At 53.1% G+C, this 15,058-nt stretch overlaps 1 protein-coding gene across 1 annotated transcript in view; it reads left to right on the top strand.

Annotated features, from left to right (window-relative positions):
* SYT6 (synaptotagmin 6) overlaps positions 1-4,675 on the top strand; it is a 50,340-nt gene extending 45,665 nt beyond the window's left edge. Inside the window, exon 7 of the mRNA XM_070396776.1 lies at positions 1,768-4,675. Coding sequence (XP_070252877.1) covers positions 1,768-1,839 — 72 coding nt within the window. The 3' untranslated portion in view covers positions 1,840-4,675. The remainder of the gene's footprint in view (positions 1-1,767) is intronic.
* Positions 4,676-15,058: the final 10,383 nt, after the last annotated feature.

Genomic DNA, 15,058 nt, shown 5'->3' with positions numbered 1-15,058 from the left:
TTAGGCGTCTCACTGCATTCCCTGTTTCCTTCCCCTGGCGTGGTCAGGTGCCAGGATGGCAGCCGGGTGGCGTGGAAGGAGCGCCGAGTTGGGAGTTAGGAGACCTGGTTTCGGATCTTGGCTCTGCCCGCAGCTAGCTGTGTCTTCACGTCTCTGTGTCTCTGTTTTCTTATATTCAAGAGGAGAGAGTTAGATGGGACGATCTCCCAGCCTGCCTCGGGTCTGGTGTGCTGGGTCACGCAGTGGTGGTCAGTACTGCTTGTCCAGCTGTGGTTGGCTGTAACGCTGCCGCTCGGCCTAGACGGGAAGCGCGAAGGGGCCTTGAGGCGCTGAGCTGGGGGAGGACGGCAGAGCTCGCTTTCCTGAGAACGGGAGCATGAAGGTGGTCGGTAGGCTTGGGTCTCTCCTCAGCACCGGGGCCTCCGCCTTTCTCCAGAGGAGATGCTGATGGCACATGGCCTATTCCTTAGGGGGCTCGGCTTTGTCTGGAAATGGCCATGTTGAGGGGGGAACGGTGTCCTCCCCCCACAACACACACACATGCATAAACGCATATCTAGCCCCCACTCAGCCCCATCACTCCATGGGGAGACCCTGAGGCTCACAGCAGCACAGGCTGCACTTCCGTTCCGGAAAGGCCATCCTGCCCTCCCCGACTCTCCCTGACCTTGTCCTGCGGCACCTAGGAGAATGTTGGGTCTCCTCAGCTCACAGAAAAGCTGGACTGTCTCCCTCTGAAGCGCACAGCCCCCAGGCAGGCTGGGAACATCCATCCGCAGGATCAGCTTCTGGCCCAGCAAACACTGCTGTCGCTGTGACTGGCTGGCCTTTCCATGTAAGCAAGGGCTAGATCAGTGATGGCGAACCTTTTGAGCTCGGTGTGTCAGCATTTTGAAAAACCCTAACTTAACTCTGGTGCCGTGTCACATATAGAAATTTTTTGATATTTGCAACCATAGTAAAACAAAGACATATTCTTGATATTTATTTTATATATTTAAGTGCCATTTAACAAAGAAAAATCAACCAAAAAATGAGTTCGAGTGTCACCTCTGACACGTGTGTCATAGGTTCGCCATCACTGGGCTAGATGCTCAAGTGCAGGTCCATCAGCCTCACCCTCTCCTTCACCCCATCATGCCTCATGACATCACCCACTTTCACAGAGGGGCTAGGGCTGGGCTGAGAGGAGGCAACCCCGAGAAGAGAGAGCCAAGGGGAGCAAAGGCGGGCACCCGGGAGGGGAAGGGGCTGCCGGCCCTCCACCTCCTACCTCTTCACCAATCAGCGTGGATGCCCTGAGGAAGCATTAAGACTGAAGAACGCCCAGAGCTAGAGCAACATCGGGCTTTTAACTGTCCTAACAGCTCGCAGACAAATCGCTAATAATTCATGATCGGGCTCTTGACAGGGAGGGCATACTCTGCAGCCTGCCTCTCTCGCTAACATAATCTGATTTTTCCGTGTGAGAAATAGCAGAAGCTCAGAAACGGCCCAGTCACCGCACCTCCTCAACACACACACACACACACACACACACACACACATGCACGCACGCCTTCACGATCTCTGCAGTAGGTCTATTTCTAAGATCAGGTATTCCCAGCCAGTAGCCCTAGAGCTGTTCCCTTACGTTTTTTTGCATGGCTGACAGCAACACTCAAGAAAGCTTCCAAGAGTAAATTCAGTGCATGAGCCAGACCAGTTCTGGAAGCTGAGCTGTCAGTTTCCTCCGCAATCAATAACCGGCTTCTCTCCTCCCAGCAGTGGCAGGGCCGCGCCGCCAGCTTCGACAGCGAGAGCTCGTGCCCCTCTCCGAAGCCACCTCCGACCCCATGAGCCGCACGGCCGAGCCACACCAACGGGACCCAGCACCGTTCTTTCTGCACCTGTTCAACCGTCTAAACACAGTGCCGTGCCGTCGGCGCACCAGGGGCAGCGCGGCGCGCGGGGTCCTACCTGCTCCTGTGTAGGTCAAGGCCGGGACACTTGTCCTGCGCTCAGATCTGTCTTAGTCTTTTCTGTCTCCCAAGGTGATGTTTCTTTGTGTGCGTGTGGTTTTCACTTTTTCTGGATCTGCTGTCAAGAAAGGAAGAAAAAAGAAGGTGGGCAAAAACAGAGTGGAGAGCCCGGAAGTCGGTTCAGTAAAAGACAGTGTAAAATAATCGTCTTTGGGGGAAAGGTGATGTGAATTTCTGCAATGTGTGTCTCCATCAAGTGCCACTACCCTGGAGAAGGAGGACGTGGGGTGGGGCTGTGGCCTCTTTCTCGGTGGCCTGCAGGTGCCAATCCATGCAAGAGCCTTTATGAGACTCTTTGAAGCTCTTCGCTTTGTGACACAAGCCGAGATGCGGACTCCCGGTCCCCTGTGGAAATCACGAGCGCCCTGCGGTGTCTGGGAACCTTCAGGGGGTTGGACAGGGCTCCTCGCCCCCCTTCCCCATGGGCTTCATTCATGATTTGAAAAGGTCTTGACCCCCTCCTGGGAACTTAGTCACTTTCTTGAGGAATGATTCTGCTGAAACTCAACGTGCCCCGTGTTTTCGCGCGCCCCACCGTTAATGACCATATTTGTTTGGAAACAGGATCTTTGGTCTCGAAAATAACCTGCCTTGTCAAGGAGGTACGTGTGTCCTGGAATGATTTCTGTATTATACGTGGCTTTATAATTCCACGAGGCACCAAGCGGCTGTTTCAAATGCCTACACAGGCCCGAGAAAACCCTAGGTAAAATGCCTTTTCTGAATGGGGAGGCGTGAAATCCAAGGAATAGTGGGAGCCCATCTTTCTAGGAAGAGTGTCTTCTTGATCGAGACCAAGGCAGCTTAGACCTAGTTCAGCCCCTTTGACTCTGGGACAACCTTCATCTCGAACTTTAGTTCTATAAACTACTGAGTACTTCCGTGTTTGTTGTTTGTTTCAGTGGTGATGAAGGGTTTTGTTTTTCTTTCTTTAGATATCTAGCTTAGGCCAAGTTCAGTTTAGGAAAAATATATTTGAACTATTCTGTATTGTCAGAGCTCATTTCTGTTGAGTTGGCCTCCCACCCACCCCTGTAACTAGGTTGATGTGCTCGGCTCAGTCAATGGTGGAGAGGAGTTTCCCCTTGAACTTGTGCTCAGAGCCGGGTGTGACGTCCCAAAGGCAGGTCTGCTGAAGGACCCCTTCTTTCAACCACGGGAGGTCAAGAATATACAAGCTCCTCACACGCCCTGTGTCTTATTCTTTCTATGTCACGTACTTTAGGAGCTGCAACTCAATAAAGTCACCCTCATTTTAAGCCAAGGTACCAGGTTTCTCTGCTGATAATACCTTTGGGTAGTGTGTTCTAGTCCTAAAAATGACCAGATTGGGCATGAGGTAATAGGATATGGTGGCAGAAGACATTTTAAGCTTAGAAAAGTAACTGTAGATAAACCCCAACTCCCCATTGTACTGAGCCTTCAACTTAGGGGCAACTGAGTCATTGGTATAAAGATACATTTTCTTCCCAAATGTCTTGTGATGGATGGACAGGCCTTCCTAGGCAGGCGGTCCTGCAGCGGGTGTTCTCTGGAGAGCACGAGAAAAAACCCAAGGTCATGGCAAGATTCACGTCCAGCCATAAACTTCATTTTTCTTGACTGACCCCATCAAGAGGGCCATGTCAGTCTCTGAGCAGATGCTGTGGGTCCTGCAACCATGAGGGGACACTTGAGTTTCCTGGGCCAGAAGGAGCCCACAAGTGAGCTCAAGCACATGCACATCCAGCTGTCATCCACAACCCGTAGGCATGCCTGCTGTGTGGCTCAGTGGTTGACTATCAACCCAAGAACCAGGAGGTCACGGTTCAATTCCCGGTCAGGGCACAAGCCTGGGTTGTGGGCTCGATCTCCAGTAGGGGGCGTGCAGGAGGCAGCCGATCAATGATTCTCTCATCATCGATGTTTCTCTCTCTCTCTCCCTCTCCCTTACTCTCTGAAATCAATAAAAATGAAAACAATTAAAACCTGTAGGCACTTGCAGATAACCACGCTAACCTTTTGGAGAAGGGAGTGTGATCGGCGTGAAACTTGGATTAATTCCTGCTCTCAGCCACCCCTCTTCTGTCCAAGCAGCTCTCTCACACGTGGTTTTGGAAAATCCTTTCCTGAGCAGACTATGGTCAGCCCCCACACAGCCTAACCAACTGCAGTCTTGGTGAGTTGGTAGATTTCCACAGGCTGGGAGGCCCCCTCCTACCCCACCCCCTCCCCCAGGTCCTCAGGGGAAACTGTTTCTGACCGGAAGCCTGAATGAAACCTGAATGTCTGCCAACTTCATTATCTGGCCCAATATCTCTCCCACAGACAAGAATAAAATGAATTACAAGTTTCTGAATAAAATCAAACACAGGGTTGATTTGTTTGTTAGTTTCCTCCGCCATGAGAAACCTCTTGGGCTGCTCTCGTGAGCTTTGCTGACGCTGGGATCATCGCGGCCTCGGCACAAAGATGGTTTCTTTAAAACTGCAGAGCTCCCTGCTCCTTTACGCAGCAGTGTTCCTGCACTGATACATGCCTCCTCCCCCCCGCCCCCCCCCCATACTCGGGATGTTAATTAATTGCATCGTCATTTAAAAAATTATGTTGTTAATTACTGCCTCGCATCTCCCTACCCTGTCACAGCCTGGAGTCTTTATTCAATTAAATCTGTCTCTTGCCCATTTCTCTCGTCACTGTGCGTTCCTGGGGTCTATCAGTCAGCGCGCACACAGGACGCTGCAAAGCTTTTATTTTTCATCTGCGTTCCACATAGGTGACCACGTCCCTCCAGGGTACAGCAAGAGGGCTGGTGGCTTTGATTCTGCCCAGGGACACCTGCGCAGCCCATACAGCTGGAGCCACCTGTGTTTGCCAGGCTGGGGGCTCTCAGAGCACCTGGGGCATGGGCGGGGCTGTTCCCTCAGCTGTTCGGTGCCAGCCGTGGCCCCTCCAGATGCCAACACTTCTCTAGGGAAGTGGGTCACACCCTCAATCTGGAAAACGCGATGCTCCGCCTACCAGGGGAGGGATCCTGCTAATTCTCATAAAACACACCGTAGCTGAGTGATAAGATCCGATGGAAGACTGGAAGATTTAAAAAGAGCATTCTGCCCGGCCGGTGTGGCTCAATGGTTGAGCATCAAGGTCTGAGTCCCAGTTAGGGCACATGCCTGGGTTGCGGGCTCAATCCCCAGTGGGGGATGTGCAGCAGACAGCTGATCGATGATTCTCATCATTGATGTTTCTGTCTCTCCCTCTCCCTTCCTCTAAAATCAAAAACATACATTAAAAAAGAGCATTCTAACTTCATAGAATATCATCTCTGCTCACCACAGCTCCTAATTTAGAAGGCAGCCCATAGAGAGGGAAGGCTCCGCCCATTTGTGCATCTCTGGGTCTAAGTGAGATGCCACCCAGGGAGCTAAGCTGCTGAGAGAAGCACTCTGCTGCTCCCCCGCTTCCGCCTCCTCATCAGGTCACCCACGAGGCAGCACGCTCCCATGCGGTGATGTGCTAGCGGTATCTAGAGCTGATCCACCCCGGGGTGAATGTGCCCGGCTGGCGGCCTGGGTCATGCAGCAATACCAGCCTCCGGATTTCAGTGGCTGAAAACAACAAATAAAGGCTTATTTATTCATGTCAGGTGTCTATTGAAGGTCAGCAAGGGGTTGGGGGTGGAGGGGAGGATCTGCTCACGGATTTATTCAGAGGGACTCAGAATGGCACAGCAGCCAACATCTCAAACGCTGCTAGTTGCCGCCAGAAAAGAGCTCGGACGGGTCTCTTAGTGGCCTCGATGCTCTGGCCCGAAAGGAACACATGTCACCTTCCTTTGACAGTTTATCGCCCGGAACTACTCATGTGACCTCTCAAAACGTAAGGGGCCCAAGCACCCAGGGGAGAAGAACTGGAACTGTTTGGTTCTGGGCACTGGGAGGATCACAGTGAACTTAGACTGCTGGGAGGGCTGGTTCAGAGAAACTAGTAAAGGGAGAACACCCCACGGGCAGGGGAGCGACAGCTTCGAGAGAGAAGGGGCCTCTGATGAGACCTTGGTGAGGAGGGCACACCTTCCAGAGGGCCCACCAGGTGCCAGCCCAGAGCTGAGGAATCTCCAGGGCTGCCCAGCACCCTGGGCCTGGGGGGACAATGAGCACAACTGCCACCTGGTTGCCCTGCTCAGCCCAGGCGGACGCTGGACCTCTGCCCCAGAGCCCTTCTTTCCCCCCCTCACCCCTCCTGCCAGGCCACAGACACGGCCCCTGCCCCGTTCTTGCTGCTGCCTCCACTGGGCATGGACCTGCTGCCCCTCCCCCTCCCGCGCTGGCTTGGCTTCTGCTCCCGAAGGGCTGAGCGAGGATGGGCAGGGCCCCGGGAAACAAGGGCGCCTGTGCAGGATCACAGACAGGCGGGCAGCTGAGCAGATCTGGAAGACAGGAGAGGGGAGGGGATGCAAAAGCATCCTATGTTTTTACATCCGAGGCAGGAGAAAAACAACAGTGCCTTCCAGAAACCAGAAACTCAGCAGAACACGGGGGGGGGGGGGGGAGTGATGAGCCTAGTTTGGGCCAAACTAAGTTTGAGATGCTGGAGGGATGTCCAGCCGACAGCTGCAGCTCAAGGTGCAGCTTGGCAGAGAGGTCAGCGTGAGACCTGAGTTCACAGGAAGCCTGCGCACCAAAACGAGGTGTGAAGTCAGGAGGGGCACTCTGTCACGAGGGCACAAGCTGACCAAGAGAGATTCTTTGGGCACCATCAACATTTTGAGGTCAAGGACCTGTAACGACCTCTTTGTGAGCCATCGGTCACGCGTACTAATTCGATCCCCTCCACCAGGTACTCTCCAGGAACAGCTAAAGAGTGTGGAGTCCGCCCAGCACACCAACCCTGGCCAGTCACCCATAAACGTGCTGTATGCTGGAAAATGCACCCTGGCCCGTGTGGCTCAGTGGTTGAGCCAGGAGGTTCCATTCTTGGTCAGGGCACATGCCTGGGTTTCGGGCTCGATCCCCAGTAGGGGTCGTGCAGGAGGCAGCCAATCAATGCTTCTTTCTCCCTCTCTCCCCCTCTCCCTTCCGCTCTGAAATCAATAAAAATATTTTTTAAAAAGAAAACGCAAGGAAGAGTGAAGGCTGGCTGTAGCTGGAGAGCGGCGCTGAGCTCAGTCGGGGCAGGAGGGCTCATTACTCTCCAACGCTCAGCTCCCAACAAAGCCGGTGCCGTTCGACTTGAACAGGGAAGCCCATGGATGAGCTGCCATGGGAGAGGGCAGGCAGAAGGCTTCAGTGTCTGCAAACCAGACTCTCACCCAGGCTGGCTCAGTGCTCCTGCCTCCTGGCGTCTCCCCTCCCAAGGAGGTCACAGCACGGACGGCTGACTGGCAGGGACTTAGCCTGGGGCTGGAGTGGGCAGCCCTGTGACTCCTTTCCCTGAGGTGATTCTTTTTCCCACACAGATTGGGGGCGTTTGTTGAGACATCAGGGATTATCCAGAGGGACCCGGAGCGCCCACGTGGCAGGTGCCTCCGGCTTCCTGAGTCAGGGAGCGTTTCTTGTCTTCTCTGCAGCTTCACCTGCAGCCTGTGCCGGAGCCAGGCCTGCGGGACCCTTCAGGCTGGGCAGTCAGGAATGAACCCCCGTGGCTAGAAATCCCAAGTGTTTGGGGGAATGCGAGTCCCTGAGACGCAGGCTAGCTCATCACGGTTGAAAGGGCTGTGGCCCTTTGAACCATGGCCTTTCATCTCCCCGGAGAAATGACTAGCAATGTCACCCCGTGGCTTGTGAAATCAAAGAACCAGACGAGCCGCAGACACTGCCTTCCTTAAATGGCCAGCAGCTTTCTTTCTCAAATGGTTCCAACATGCACGACTGCCATGCACGAGATCTTCCTCTGCCTCCTGGTTCGGAACCTCAGCTGCCCGGATTCCCCAGCTTGATCTCTCCCTGGCCCTGACGCTGGGGGTTGAACCGCATTCTCCCGTGTTTTAGTCCCAGGGGCCACCTGACAGGGCGCGCTGTTTCCTGCCAGGCTGGCCACGAGGATGGAGTCATTGCTTCGACATCAATACACCTGGAAAACTCGAGAGCCTAGAGCCAGAGGCCGGGGTTCAGCCCTGGTTCCCCACGTCCCCAGTCTACCCTGGGCAGATCAGATAACCCCTCTGAGGCTCGGCTTCCGATCTGCACCCTGAGAGCATGTCACAGCGTCTCTGCCTGCACACCGTCCTCTTCCCTTGCAGGCCCTGTCACCCTGCATAACCGGTAACCGAGAACAAAGGGGATCGGCCACTGTGCTGCTCTTAACCCTGGCGAGGGTGGGAAGGAGCAGGGAGGGGGTGTAGGGAAGAAATCGAGTGTCTGTGTAATTAATTTGGAATAATGTAAGCACTGAGCCGTTGAAGAGAAACAAACGTGGTGACATTTAATGAACGTGTCAGTCGGTATCTCGCTCATTCCAGCTGTCTTTTTAAATGTCAAATATCTCACAGCTCCTTTTCCTCGCAGCTGGAAGGTTTGTGCCAACGACAAGCACCCACTCTGGTTTCTGCCCCCCAGGTTAGCATGGGCACGTGGTTTCAGAAGCAGGAAGTCCTAGAGGCTTTGGGGACAGGGAACAATGACCGTCACCCCAGAGAGCCGGGCACAGCAGCTGCTCCTCAGGTCCCCCCACTGGTCCATTCTCCTTGTCCTTCACCCTCCTTCATGCCCTCAACTCTGGAGAACACGCGGGATGTCCACTTAGAGGAAGGTGCCCCCCCCCCCCCGCCACGGTGCCTCTTCAAACTTCTCAGCGCTTGAAAGTTCTCAGGAGAAAAACCTTAGCTGAACTCCAGGGAGAGAGAAAGCCAAGAGCCAGTTGCTCCAGGCTCAGAAATTTCCATTCTGAGCCACTGGCCCTTGGTTCCGTCCCCTATAAATACCAGATAACGCTTCGGAGACAGACAGGGGAGTGACCAGCTGGATTTTCACTCTGGATAAAAATGTGCAGCCATGCGGCACTGCACGGTTTTCGTCCCAAACTCCATCCCTGCCCCCAAAGTGAGCTTCCCCCCTGTCAGCCACAGCTGAGCGGCCATTCTATGACCTTCCCAGGCACCGGGTGGGAGAAGGAGGAGCAGCTAAGGCCCGAGTGGAAAACTGGCTGGTGAGCAAGCAGCCTGGGAGCTGACGTGGCCAAGGCCGACGACAGAGCTCTGGCCAGTGCAGCGCCTGGCAGGAGGAGCCGAGGAGGGCCACGGTGTTCCAGGCTGCCGGGAGCAGGGCAGGGCGAGCCAGCTCAGGACAAATGGTAACAGCTCGGCCTTGGCCAAGCCCCGGTGCGCAGGGAGTACACAGTGACATGTCAGAGGACAGGCCACCCTCGACGGTGCAGCTCTTAGCCAGGAATCCATGCCAGCCCCTCAGGCAAAGCCAAGTACACAGGGGCTCCCCCACCTAAGTGCACCGTCATCTAGAGGAGAGCCAACCACGTGAACGCTCACCCCGCCGCCTTCTCGCTCATACACAGAGCCAGTGGCTTATCACTCATTCCCAGGCCATCTCTTCGTGACTCCCACAGTGCCTCCCGCATGACCAGCGGCCTTCCTTGAGGTTCCCTCCCTGCCCGACCCTGGTCTCCTCCATGGGATCTACCCCAACTCTTACGCACGCACCCCTAGAAATGAGGAGGCCCGCAGACCCAGGCCCTGGCCTCTCCCCAACTCTCCATTCTTCCTGGACAGTTTCACCCACCATCGCCTCCACATCAGCTACTGCCTCTGTGCTGAAGCTGATCCACATCCCAGCTGCCACGACTCTCCGGAGCGCCCGGCCCAGACGGCCACCTGCCACAGACCAGGCCCTCGGATGTCCTGAGGCAGCCTAAAGCCCACCTTTCCCACGGCGAGTGTCACTCAGAGCTGCTCCTTCAGCTGTGCTTAACCTCAGAAGCACTGTCTCGTTGGTTTAATCTTTGACTCCCTTCTCTCCCTCCCTCAGCCTTTAAGTCATATTTATTTCTTCTTCTGTGCGGTCTCACTGCCCACTCTTTCTCTAGACCCTTATTATTTCCCTCCTGGATTACCTTCCATGGACTGAAAACTCGGAGACCTCTGGGCTGAAAGGGTGGCATGAATGTGTGAGGCTGTAAGACAAAGGATGAGTGGCAGGTTGTGGGCACCAGACAGCGTAAGCTCTATCTAAAGACATTCAAATTTTTAAAAATTTAAAACCCTCTAGGCAAACTAATCGGAGTTGTTCCCTGGACAGGGACTTTGCACCTCCACTTCCCTGGTAGTCTTATCACTCTAATATGATTAGTATGCCTTCCATATTACGGTACACAAAACCTTTCCTGACTCCCCTTTTGCCCACAGGGGAAAAGGAATGATTAATGTCTGCATAAACTTTAAAATCACCAAGAATTTTGTCTTACAGGAAGCTGGCAATGGATTAAAAGTCGGGACATTTCATGGGTCTCCACCCTTCCCACAGGCAAATGCAACCCCTCCTCTCACCATGCTGCACTTATGCCCACCCTCCCCTGGGAAACCCTTCTGTTCTCTCCTTTTTCAAAAAATTGATTTGAGAGAGAGAGAAGCATCAATGTGTGAGTGAGAAAGAGAGACATGGATTGGTTGCCTCCTGCACGCATCCCGACCGGGGATCAAACCCACAACTTAGGTATGTGGCCCGACGGGAATGGAACCTGCGACCTTCACTGCACGGGATGACTCTCCAACCACGTGATCCACACCGGCCGGCGCCCATCCATTCTTTAGGCCTAACCCAAGCCTCTCCTGGAAAGGCCCTCCCAGACCCCTGCAGGGAGAGTGACTCCTTCCCATCCTCCCAAAGCAATTGCTGGCCCACACTTCCTTGTTGGATGTCAGTGTGTGTTTCTTTTCTTTTTTTTTTTTTTTTAATATATTTTACTGATTTTCCAAAGAGAGGAAGGGAGAGAGATAGAGAGTTAGAAACATCAATGAGAGAGAAAGATCGACCAGCTGCCTCCTGCACATCCCCCACTGGGAATGTGGCCGCAACCCAGGTACATGCCCTTGACTGGAATCGAACTCGGGACCCTTCAGTCCGCAGGCCGACGCTCTATCCACTGAGCCAAACCGGCTTCGGCTGTTTCTTGTCTTATTACTCTTTTCCATGCACACACTCCTGTCCTCCACCAGCAACCAGCATCGGAGCCTTTTCCTTGTCTGGCTCCCTCCCACTGTCCTGCTTATCCAGGTGCCCATCATGGTGAGCCTGCCAGAGAGAAGCACCGACTGCCAGAGGGGGAGGGCACACGAGCCACAACCAGGCAAGTACCCAGATTCAGGTTACCAAGCCTCTGGCTCAGGAAACAGCGTCTAGAAAACCCAGCATGATGGGAACTGAGGACGGCCTCCAGACGTTTCTGTGCCTCGGAGCCACCCGGAAAGCTGGTTAAAAAGGTAAATTGCTGCCACTGAGATTTGGATGCACTCGTGGAGCCTAGGAGCCTGTGTTGCGCCAAGCTGGCAGATGACTGTGATGCCAGTCAAGTTCAGGCCCACGCACCGAGGAACATCTGGTCCCTGAATCAGAGATTTGGCTTCACCTGGAGTGAGACAGTTGTTTCTCATCAAGAAGACCCTGACCCAGAGCCAGCTCTCAGGGTGACTGTGTTCTGAGCTCCACAGGCAGGCGGTCGCAGAGGGCTGTGCTCATGGACAGTCTTGGGTGGGATTATTGCCCCGTGGGCATTGCTGTTTTATAGCCCCAGGGGCAGAACACTGTCGACCTGAACAGGAAGGGGGTGTAAGCAGCAAATGGGGTGTAAGGCGCCTGTTCTGGAAGCCCTGCCCAGGGCCCTGAAGGTCACCCAATCAATGATACTGCAGTTCAGTCCCTACTAGAGCAGGACGCGCCATCTGCTTCCCATTCCTACATCCTTTCTTCTGTAACCACAGAGCTAAAGCAGAGACAGGAGGTTGATCATGGCTGCGCAGGGGTTCAGAACAGGCTCCCCCAGACATGCCACGTTGGCATATGGATTATTTCAACTTGAAGGCAATGGAGGCCCTGCAGGCTCGAGAGAAATTTGACCTTTCCCTAAAAGAATCTAAATTTGGGAGCTTTGCCCACAACAAGAGTTATTACCAGATAATCTTTTATGGCCTATCTATGGGGCAGGGCAAACATCTAATTATTTTTTAAAACATTTAAAAAAATATATTTTTATTGATTTCAGGGAACAATGGAGAGGGAGAAAGAGACAGAAACATCAATGATGAGAATATCATTCATTGGCTGCCTCCTGCACACCCCACACTGGGGATTGAGCCCACAACCCAGGCATGTGCCCTGATGGGGAATCAAACCATGACCTCATGGTTCATAGGCCAACACTCAACCACTGTGCCGCGTGGTCGGGCAACAAACTAATTACTGAACATCTGCTTTGAAGCCCCAGGGTGCCTTCCCTCACTCCTTGGCTCAGAATGTCATATATACTTCATTTTCACTTTCTGTTTCAGAACCTCTCATGTATGTGGAGTCTCTGACCATCTCACATATGTGGGGTTCCCATACGTATGTATGTAATTAAATTTGGCTATTTTCTCTTGCTAATCTGCCTCGTGTCGACTTAATTATTAGACCAACTGGAATAACCTAGAAGGCTAGAGGAAAAATTCTTCCTCCCCCACAACTGAGAGCACCTGCTCTAACCAGACTGACCACAGTCTGGGCACCAGCAGGGGCAGGAGGCGGCGCAAAGTGCTGCCCGGGCCTGGGCACCTCTCCCAGAGCCCCTCCACCTACTGCTCTCCAACTCAATGCTTGTATCTCCTTTCTAGAACCCATTTCATTCTGGTGTACATTACAGTTAGGGTCTTCCTCATCAGAACTGAGGGTGCTTAAGAGCTGATGTTTCCACTACACTTTACACAGCGCCTGGCACATAGTAGGTGCTTAATAAATGCGTGTTGGATACATCGGGATGTGAATGAATGAGTAGATGACTTCTCCTACAGGCCAACATCCACATCATCACAATGACCCAGAATTATCCTACACCAGCCACAGACCACAGGGTCATTTCTGAGAGAGACGGGCTGAAGGGAATACATATTTCAGAGGTTCTTTATGGGCTCCCACTGCTGCTATGGTCTAGAGCAGTGATGGCGAACCTATGACACGTGTGTCAGAGGTGACACGCGAACTCATTTTTTTGGTTGATTTTTCTTTGTTAAGTGGCATTTAAATATATAAAATAAATATCAAAAATATAAGTCTTTGTTTCACTATGGTTGCAAAGATCAAAAAATTTCTGTATGTGACACGGCACCAGAGTTAAGTTAGGGTTTTTCAAAATGCTGACACGCCGAGCTCAAAAGGTTCGCCATCACTGTTCTAGAGTGGCCACTTATGACCACACTGGCCACTATCTTCCAATAATGCTGATATTGAATATAGCAGCTCCCACCTGTTAAAGGATTAGGATGTGCCAGTCACCATGCCAGCTTCTTTACATGTGTTACCTGATTCATTCTGACATCAAGCTATGAGGCAGGCACCATTAGTATTGCCTCATGATATAGATGAGGAAACAAGAGAAGTAAAAGTCACTTGCCCAAGGCCAAGGGGATGAACCGAGATTCAAATGTGGGTGGGTCTGACCCTCACTGCTCCATCCGGCCTCTGGAGGGCTTGGTGCACCTCAGCCTGCACCCCACTGGCTCTTCCTGACCCATCAGACAGTAGGCTTATCTCTTACATGGACACTGTGAGCTCCACACAGCAGATTTGACTTAGGCCACGGAAGACAGACCACTGCTCTCTCCTGCCCAAAGCTCAGGTTCCTCCCCAGGCCCCCAAACACCGCCCAGAAAACACCTTCCTTTGTGCCCTAGAACCCTGAGTCCATGCCACTGTTTCAAGACTGAAAGTGCTGCTTCTGACCCATGCTAGCTTCCCTCCCTCTGCAAGGTGGTACCTAGGATCAGTGCCTGTGATGACGGATGCTCTCAATAGTGGCCAGTCCCACTAAGAAGGTTTGAAAATAAACTGGGCCAGCAGGACAGGGTAATTAGGCTGAGCTCTCCTGATGGGATGGGCAGGTCAGCGGGTGCAGGATCAGGGAGCTGAGTCCTGGGGTGCATTTAATTAAGTATCGCTGTTCTGTTCACACATCGGATGGCAAAGCTTGACGCAATCCCCACCATCTCTCCTCAGGACTCCGGGTGGGGGTAGAGCAAGGAAGCCAAGGGGAGCCAAAGAAAAAAAATCAACACATCAGAGCAGCTAGCAGCCCACGCCTTCTCCTTCTGCACCCTCAGCCCTTGATTATGGAAAGAATAACCAAAGGGGAACAGAGTCCTGGGTAGACAGGACAGCACTGTGGCCCAGAAGGGCTGGAGGAAGGGGAAGGAATACTTAAAAATCAGTTAGGCGATAGCTGCGCTGTCACCCCGTGTAAATTCTAACAAGGCCCTGTACTTGGAGATAACAAAGGCCACCGTGTTTAATTAAGGGTATAAATGGTAAAAATATGAGACAGGAGCTCTTACGAGATGTTAATGAGGTGAATGGGAAACCTCTAAAAATAAACCAGGCAAGTTGAAAGGGTAATTAGGGCTGCAAAAATAAACAGAGGGTGTCAGCTTGAGAGACAGTCCCTGGAAAGGCTCCTCCAACAAGCTCTCAGGAGCTGGGCGGGCCAGAGAGAGAGAGTGCCCCCAGGGGTCGGGGCCTGTAGGAGGGGCACAAGCGTCCTAACTTGCCTGGTCTCCTTCCTACACTTTCCAGAATGATAATGAGCTCCCCCACCCCACCCCGCCCCAGCCCAGCAGAGCCTGGGAGGCAGGCTATGCCTTATTTAACAGGGAGCCCCACTGAGACCCGGGCAAATGTCAGGGGATGAGAGGCCTCCGGGTTGAGGGAGAAGAATCAACCTGGTTTCTGCCTTTGAGCCCACAGCCAGGAATTGTGCCTACGTGCAAGGGTGCATGGACACACACACATACACACACACACACACACACACACACGTGCGCGCGCCAAAAATTTCAAGCTAAGGCCAGTTGCTCCGATATGGAG

This window comes from Myotis yumanensis, unplaced genomic scaffold (genome assembly GCF_028538775.1).
Source record: "Myotis yumanensis isolate MYYU_CA2020_CCGP unplaced genomic scaffold, mMyoYum1.0.hap1 SCAF_17, whole genome shotgun sequence".
NCBI classification, from domain to species: Eukaryota; Metazoa; Chordata; class Mammalia; order Chiroptera; family Vespertilionidae; genus Myotis; species Myotis yumanensis.
This window is presented reverse-complemented; position numbering and strand designations above follow the sequence as displayed.